This window comes from Portunus trituberculatus, chromosome 9, assembly GCF_017591435.1.
Source record: "Portunus trituberculatus isolate SZX2019 chromosome 9, ASM1759143v1, whole genome shotgun sequence".
NCBI lineage: Eukaryota > Metazoa > Arthropoda > Malacostraca > Decapoda > Portunidae > Portunus > Portunus trituberculatus.
This window is the reverse complement of record NC_059263.1, coordinates 9,463,857-9,471,356: the sequence shown is the minus strand read 5'-3', so window position 1 is coordinate 9,471,356 and position 7,500 is coordinate 9,463,857. Positions and strand designations below refer to the sequence as shown.

The window sequence follows — 7,500 nt, the reverse complement described above, 5'->3', positions numbered from 1 at the left end:
GCACTGTACTCTTCATTTTTCCCCTCAGCTGTGTGGTATTATTGGTGTGCATGGCTCTGTAATTCAGGTTCACAAAGGTTTTTTTTTTTTTTCCCTCTTCAATGTAAGAAAAAATCTGGCCAAGGGTAACTAAACAAAATGGCCCACTTAGAAGCCAGTTCCCAAGCAGGCCCAAGAGAGTCAGCCAAAAGAATGAGATAAATGTCTTGAAACCTCCCTCTTAGATGAATTAAGTCGGTATCCTTCCTCTTGTAGACAACTGTACATTTTCCAGCAATCAGATGTAATAGTAGTGTCACCAAGAATACACTCTTTTATGATGACAATGAATGTCTTGTCCAGCTGCTGAAACGGAACAGTGAAGCACTCCTGAGTCTCCCAACACCACCAAACACACTCTCCTTCCAATAACTTATCCACAGTATATTTCCATACTTGCTCTTATCTATTTTAACATATTTTTCTTCTCCAGTTTGTCTGTCCCTCTTCTAATGCCACTCAGACAACACCTGTCTATAGAAGCTACCCAGTCATTAATCCCTTTGTCACTTATTTTCTGTTTGTGCAGCTTTCCTTATTTTCTGGTGATATGTTCATGTAGTGGGGCAAGGAATGGTTTTGTCCTTTTAGGTTTTGCCATTTAAAAGTTAATCCCTCACTGTTATTAGTATGAAAGGTATGAAATCTTTATAAGCATCTACAAGAAAGGGGATAAAAGGAAAGATTTTTTGCTATTTGTATCCAGTATTGTAAGGCAAGGAATGTTATTGTCTTTTTTGGCTGTGCAGTGCTTTTTTTTTCTATGTAAGAGAGAATACCAGCCAAGGGCCCATATGGTATAAAAAAAAAAAAAAAAAGGCAACAAAAATTGTGATTAAAAAAGGCCCACTGAGGTGCCAGTCCTCAAAGAAGTTGAATGTACTATATAGAAATGTTGTTAAAAGGGGACTGCAATGAGGGTATAGGATTTTTTTTTTTTTTTTTATTTATATATATTTTTTATTTATTTAATTGTTTATTTATTCATTTATTTTATTTTGTTTAAAAGGAAAATATGCATGAGAAATGTATATGTAGCTAGTGCATGTAGTTTTGTGTGAAGTAAGAGTTGTGTTTAGAGGGCAGGCTGTGACTGCCCCCTTGTGTTGTGAAACACAAAGGTTTCATTAAGGTCACAGCTGACCTTAATGATAAGTTCACAGCACCCCTCCACCAGTGCTATTACACCTTACTGGGAGTAATTATTGTTTTGACTTCTCCTCAATGTGTATTATTTGTTCTCTTGTCATGCCAGTGCCTTTGTTACATAAATAATGAAGAGAAATAAGAGAAGTAGCATAGCTTTGGTACAAGTACATATATACATTTGTGCAGTGGAGTACACCCATTACTTCCCCCACCCACTGTTATTAGTATGAAAGTTATGAAATTGTTATGAGCATACACAAGAAAGGGGATAGAAAAAATATTTTGCCATTTCTATCCAGCACAGTGTTTGGAGGTGGGTGTAGAAGTGAAAGAAGTGTCTCTGAGTGGTTAAGGAATAAGGAAAGTTGTGCTGAGTAGTGGTGGAGTGATCAGCCTTGGTTATGCTTTCTGTTTAGGTTTGTTTTTAAAGATATGGATTTAAACTGCTGATGTGCCATAAAGTAGGAAGTTATTGGGTATTTTCAATCCTTCTATGAAATTCTTAGCCTGTTTATTATTAATTCATAATGATATTGAAATAAAGACTAGCATTTTTATGAGAAGGTTGGGTCAAGGTAGCATAGGTTGGATTAGTTAAGTTAGGATAGGATAAGATAAGTTAGGATAAATTTGGTTAGAATGGGATAAGTTAAGTTATGATGGAATAGGATAATTAATTAAGTTAGATAATTGATTTAAGATTAATTTTGTTGATTAATAGCAATGGTGATTTGATCACTGTGTAGATCACTATTTGAAAAGCACATTGCCCAGAAATAGTTACAAAAAACTGGTATGTCAAGGTTATTTCAGTAATCTTATGTATTTACTCATTTATTTATTTATTGCATGTTATTCTTCACCCATTACTTTTACTATATAATACTATTGAAATCCAGTAAGGTGAGTGAGTGGGTAGATCAGTGAGTGGCTAGACAGTTACTCCCCAATGAGTGGTGGTGGTGGTGTACCCTGACTAGATGGCAAGCCTCAAACCTCCCACCCCTGTCACTCACCACATATACCACAAAGTTTCGCGTCTAAGATGGTAAGCGAGGAGAAGTAATCACACCATTGAAGATTGATTACCCTACCACAAGTGTTGAGGTGAGGAGCAGGAGAGTCAAGATGAGCTGCGTCCCCACTCTGGTACTAATAATGACATGTTGTGGCTGGCAGGGTCAGGTCACAGCTGGACAGGAAGTACTGGTTGCAATGTACTGTTTAGAGGTTTCTTCTTTAGGAACTGGCACCTCAGTTGGTGTTTTTATTTTATCTTTATTTATTTATTTTATTTATTTATTTACTTATTTATTTTTGTGAGGGAGGGATTGGGGTATGTTTGTTCCTGTTTTGTTTTTATCTTTCTTTTTTGTCTATTTATTTTAAGGGTTGTGTGAGTAATATTTCCATTATGATTAATATTTAGACCACAGAGGATTTAGTTAAGCTTCTAACTTGATGATATAACAAAAATGGCTTCTCCTCGATTTGTATTATTTGTTCTCTTGTCATGCCAGTGCCTTTGTTACATAAATAATGAAGAGAAATAAGAGAAGTAGCATAGCTTTGGTACACGTACATATATACATTTGTGCAGTGGAGTACACCCATTACTTCCCCCACCCACAGCTGTACCGTCATGGGGATCGCTCTCCCATCTCGCTGTACCCCAATGACCCCCACGGCAACGTCTCCGCTGTCTGGCCCATGGGTCTCGGCCAGCTCACCAAGGTAGGGAGAGAACCACTTGTTGTGTCAGGCTACTCATGTTCTTGTTTGTTCGCTTTTTAAGAATGGAAATCTAGCCAAGAGCAATAAAATGATTAAACAAAAAGACCTACTTAGATGCCAGTCCCTGAGCAGATTGCGTATGATTGTTTTGGTTGTAGAGTTTGTGTAGTTGGTATGACTGTTTTGATTGTACTTGTGTTGGTGGTGGAGGGAATGGTATTAGTTTAGGTTGTATAATTTGTGTACAAAGGACTAATGTTCTGAAACACTTCTGCATCAAATATTATAACATCACACACTTCCACAGCAAAAATATTCTAACTTCCAGACTGCCCACATCTGAAATACTGAAACACCTTATACTTTCCTGTCAGAATTAGACCAATACCCTTCACTCTTAACTTCCAGCCAATTCAGTCTACATCAGAAACACTCCAATAACATAAACTTTTAACTGGAACAAGATAAACACTCTCTTAAATTTTCACCCATCACTGTCAGACACCACATTTCTTGCACTCACATTTTTTTATTTGCCCTCTCTTACATTAAAAAACCTTCACTCAACTTCCAGCCAATCCAATCAACATTGAAAACAGTCCAACAACCTAAACTTTTAACTGGAAGAAGATAAATGCTTTCTTAAATTTCCACCCATCACTGTCAGACACCATACTTCCCTCACATTTCTCATTTGTTCTTTGTTATATGAAAAATAGTATAATCCTTCACTTTCAACTTCCAGCCAATTCAGTCTACATTAAAAACACTCCAATAACCCAAACTTTTAAGTGAACAAAGATAAACTCTCCTAAATTTCCAACCATCACTGTCAAGTACTACATTTCTCACGCTCCTCACATCCCTCATTTGTCCCCTCTTACATAAAAAACACTGCTCTTACACTTCCCACTTGTCGCCTCTTATATAAAACACCACTCCTTTTCTTACACTTCTCATTTTGTCCCCTCTTACATCAAAAAAAGCACTCCTCTTACACTTCTCATTTTGTCCCCTCACATGAAAACCACTCCTCTCACACCTCCCATTGTCACCTCTTACATAAGCAAAAATATCACCACTCCTCCTGCAGAAGGGAAAGGCCATGCACTATGAGCTGGGGCGTTGGTTGAGGACCCGCTACGACACATTGGTGGGGCCTGACTGGGTACCGGAGGAGCTTATTGTCCGGAGCAGTGACACGGACCGCACCCTCATGTCTGCTGCCTGTAACCTTGCTGCCTTCTACTTCCCCAAGCATGATGACGAGAGGTTTGAGAAGCACCTCCCATGGATGCCCACCCCAATTCATACCATCCCTGCTGCCCTAGATAAGGTTAGGTTTGGGGTGTGGTGGAGGGGTGTGTTTTGTTCTGTGTTGCAGTGTGAGGGTTTGGGGGTGTGTGTGTGTGTGTGTGTGTGTGTGTGCGTTTTGTGTTACGTTGCATTATTAAGTGTTTAACCTTTATACCGAATCTTAATCTTCCATCCCTAGCTTAACCAAACCCAACCACCCCTTACAGCTTATACTAATTGAGTCATCCTGCCCGAGAGTCAAGGTGGAGGAGAAGAACATGGACTACTTGCCGGAGGTGAAGAAGATACTGGAGGAGAACCAGGACCTCTTTAAGTTCCTCACAGAGAAGACGGGACAGGCTGTGGACAACATTACTGCAGTCAGCTACATCTTTGACACACTGATGATTGAGGTGAGGTGCTGTGTGTGTGTTTGTGTGTGTGTGTGTGTGTGTGTGTGTGTGTGTGTGTGTGTGTGTGTGTGTGTGTGTGTGTGTGTGTGTGTGTTTCTCTTTTTTATGTAAGAGGGGAAATCTGGTCCAGGGCAACAAAAATTATTAAACATAAAAAGGCCTACTTAGATGCCAGTCCCCGAGCAGGTCAGAGAGATAGAGAGAGAGTTAGCCAGAAGAATGGTATAAATGTCTTCAAACCTCCCTAGCTCTTTAAATGGCTTCAGGTCATAGGAAGATGGAAGGACAAAGCAGGCAGGTAGGGAGTTCCAGAGTGAGGAGAAGTTTAGTTGTTGCTGTTACTGTAGTTTTAAATTCTTGTACTTTCATTCTTTTAATGGTGTTACTCTGAAACTTGGATTATTTGAGTGTGATCTGTAAACTTTTCTACTCTTGACATCACCAAGCACCTCTTTGTTTATTCAGTGGAGCAGAGTAAGTTGCTTGTTTCTTTCACTTTTGTACCTTTTTTCATTCTCTTGTTAACTTTATCAGTCTTAAATGTTCTAACTTGGATGATTTTAGTGTGATACATAAATGTTTATACTCATCATCATGAAGCATTTCTTTGTTTATTTGGTGTAGCAGAGTGAGTTGCTTGAGGGTGTCAGGGGAGAGGAGGGAGTTGAGGGCAAAGGTTGTGTGGGTTTAGGGATCACTTAAGAGTCCTATGTGATTTGTACCTAAGCATCGGTGGAATACTTTTAAAGTTTGAGTTTAGAGTTTGAGGTGTGTACAGATTGCAAGGCGTGTACATGTGACAGGAATAAGGCTGGTGCTCTCTCTCTCTCTCTCTCTCTCTCTCTCTCTCTCTCTCTCTCTCTCTCTCTCTCTCTCTCTCTCTCTCTCTCTCTCTCTCTCTCTCTCTCTCTCTCTCTCTCTCTCTCTCTCTCTCTCTCTCTCTCTTCATTTTCTTTCTTCCATTTCTTTTCATTATTTTTCCTTTGTTTTCCTTTCCAATCTTCCACTAACTGACCCAACATTATTACTTATTTATTCTTCCTTTTCCTCTTTCTCTCTCTTTGCATCTTATCCTTTACTGACTGACCTAACATAAACATTTTTCTATATTTCCTTTCCTTTTCTTGTATCTTACTCTTTTCCCTCAGTTTTTATCCATTCCTTATCTTTCTTTCCTTCAGTCTTCATCCATTCCTTATCTTTCCCTCAGTCTTCATCCATTCCTTATCTTTTCCTTCATTCTTCATCCATTCTTTATCTTTCCCTCAATCTTCATCCATTGCTTGTCTTTCCCCTCAGTCTTCATTTGTTCCTTATCTTTCCTTCAGTCTTCATTCATTCCTTATCTTTCCCCTCAGTTTGTATCCATTCCTTCACTGACAAGCCCATCATTAACACAAGACACAAGGAATGCAACACAGCTTCCTGGAGTGGTTGAGTAACAGTGTGTCACCTTGTTCTTCCTTCCCAGTCAGCATACAACCTGACACTGCCCAGCTGGACCAAAGATGTGTGGGATAGGATGGAAAGACTGCATTTCTGGAGCTTCAAGTTAATGGCATACACTCCAGAACTGAAACGTCTTAGAGGAGGTTTGTCTTTTTTGTTCTATGCTCTCTGCTCTTCTCTCTTCTCTTCTCTTCTCTTCTCTCCTCTCCTCTCCTCTCCTCTCCTCTCCTCTCCTCTCCTCTCCTCTCTCTCTCTCTCTCTCTCTCTCTCTCTCTCTCTCTCTCTCTCTCTCTCTCTCTCTCTCTCTCTCTCTCTCTCTCTCTCTCTCTCTCTCTCTCTCTCTCTCTCTCTCTCTCTCTCTCTCTCTCTCTCTCTCTCTCTCTCTCTCTCTTTGCTAACATGTCCCTTTTCTTCATCTAATTTTGTGTAGTTTCTCTTTTTCCTCCTAATTTCCTATATTTACTTATGTCCATTATTCATCTTGTTCTTTATTCTACTCTTTTCTCTCTCACTACACACTATCATCATTCTTTTGTCTTCTTCCTTCTCTAATGCATTCATCACTGCTCTCTTGTTTATCCTCTTTTCATCTATTCCTTATTTCCTTTTCACTTACATCCTTGCATCACTGCCCACCTCATCATTCTTATATTCCTTAACACATATATTGCTTCTACGTTGGATCCTTCTCCCTTTTCATTCATTTCTCTTCACCCTTCAGTTTTTAAATCTTGTATCACTGGCCTCTTCTGCATCATCCTTATCTTCTTACTACATAGCTTTCATATTCCTTAACACATACATCACTTCTATCTTGCTTCCTTCTTCCTTTTCATTAATTTCTTTTCACCCTTCTCTTTTAATCCTTGTATCACTGTTCACCTCTCCATCATCTTTATTTCTTCACTACCAAGCTTACTAATCACTTCCCTTTTGTCTGTTGTCTCTTTTCATCCAATTTCTCTTCACTCTTCACTCTTCACCCCTTCATCACTGCCCAGCTCTATATCTTCACCTCATCAGGCTCACTTGTCCCTCATTTAACACATACAGTACTTCACTTTTACTTTCTTCTCCCTTTTCATCCTTCACTCTTTACTTTTCATCCATCCATCACTACCCATCTCTATTATTTTCTTTATTATTCAGGCCTTCTCTTTACCAGGTCCTCTCATCAAGGAGTTTGGGGATAACATGAGGAAGAAAGTAGCTGGGTCTTCCTCCTCTTCCTCCTCCTCGAATGTAGACACTAAGATCTACATGTATTCAGGTCATGATGCCACCTTAGCCATTGTGACAGAGGCCCTTGGGGTGTACAATGGTCTCCCTCCTCCATATGCTGCTCTCTTCCTGCTGGAGTTACATAAAGTGGATGACCAGTATTTTGTGAAGGTATGTACTGGTGGGAGTGTGTTTGTGG

General features: G+C 39.5%; 1 protein-coding gene across 2 annotated transcripts in view; it reads left to right on the top strand.

Annotated features, from left to right (window-relative positions):
- Positions 1 to 7,500, top strand: part of LOC123501208 (prostatic acid phosphatase-like) — a 19,044-nt gene that overhangs the window by 2,285 nt on the left and 9,259 nt on the right. For both annotated transcript variants that reach the window (XM_045249889.1, XM_045249890.1), the window contains exons 2-6: positions 2,821 to 2,922; positions 4,016 to 4,258; positions 4,446 to 4,631; positions 6,103 to 6,223; positions 7,246 to 7,472. In XM_045249889.1, coding sequence (XP_045105824.1) covers positions 2,821 to 2,922; positions 4,016 to 4,258; positions 4,446 to 4,631; positions 6,103 to 6,223; positions 7,246 to 7,472 — 879 coding nt within the window. The remainder of the gene's footprint in view (positions 1 to 2,820; positions 2,923 to 4,015; positions 4,259 to 4,445; positions 4,632 to 6,102; positions 6,224 to 7,245; positions 7,473 to 7,500) is intronic.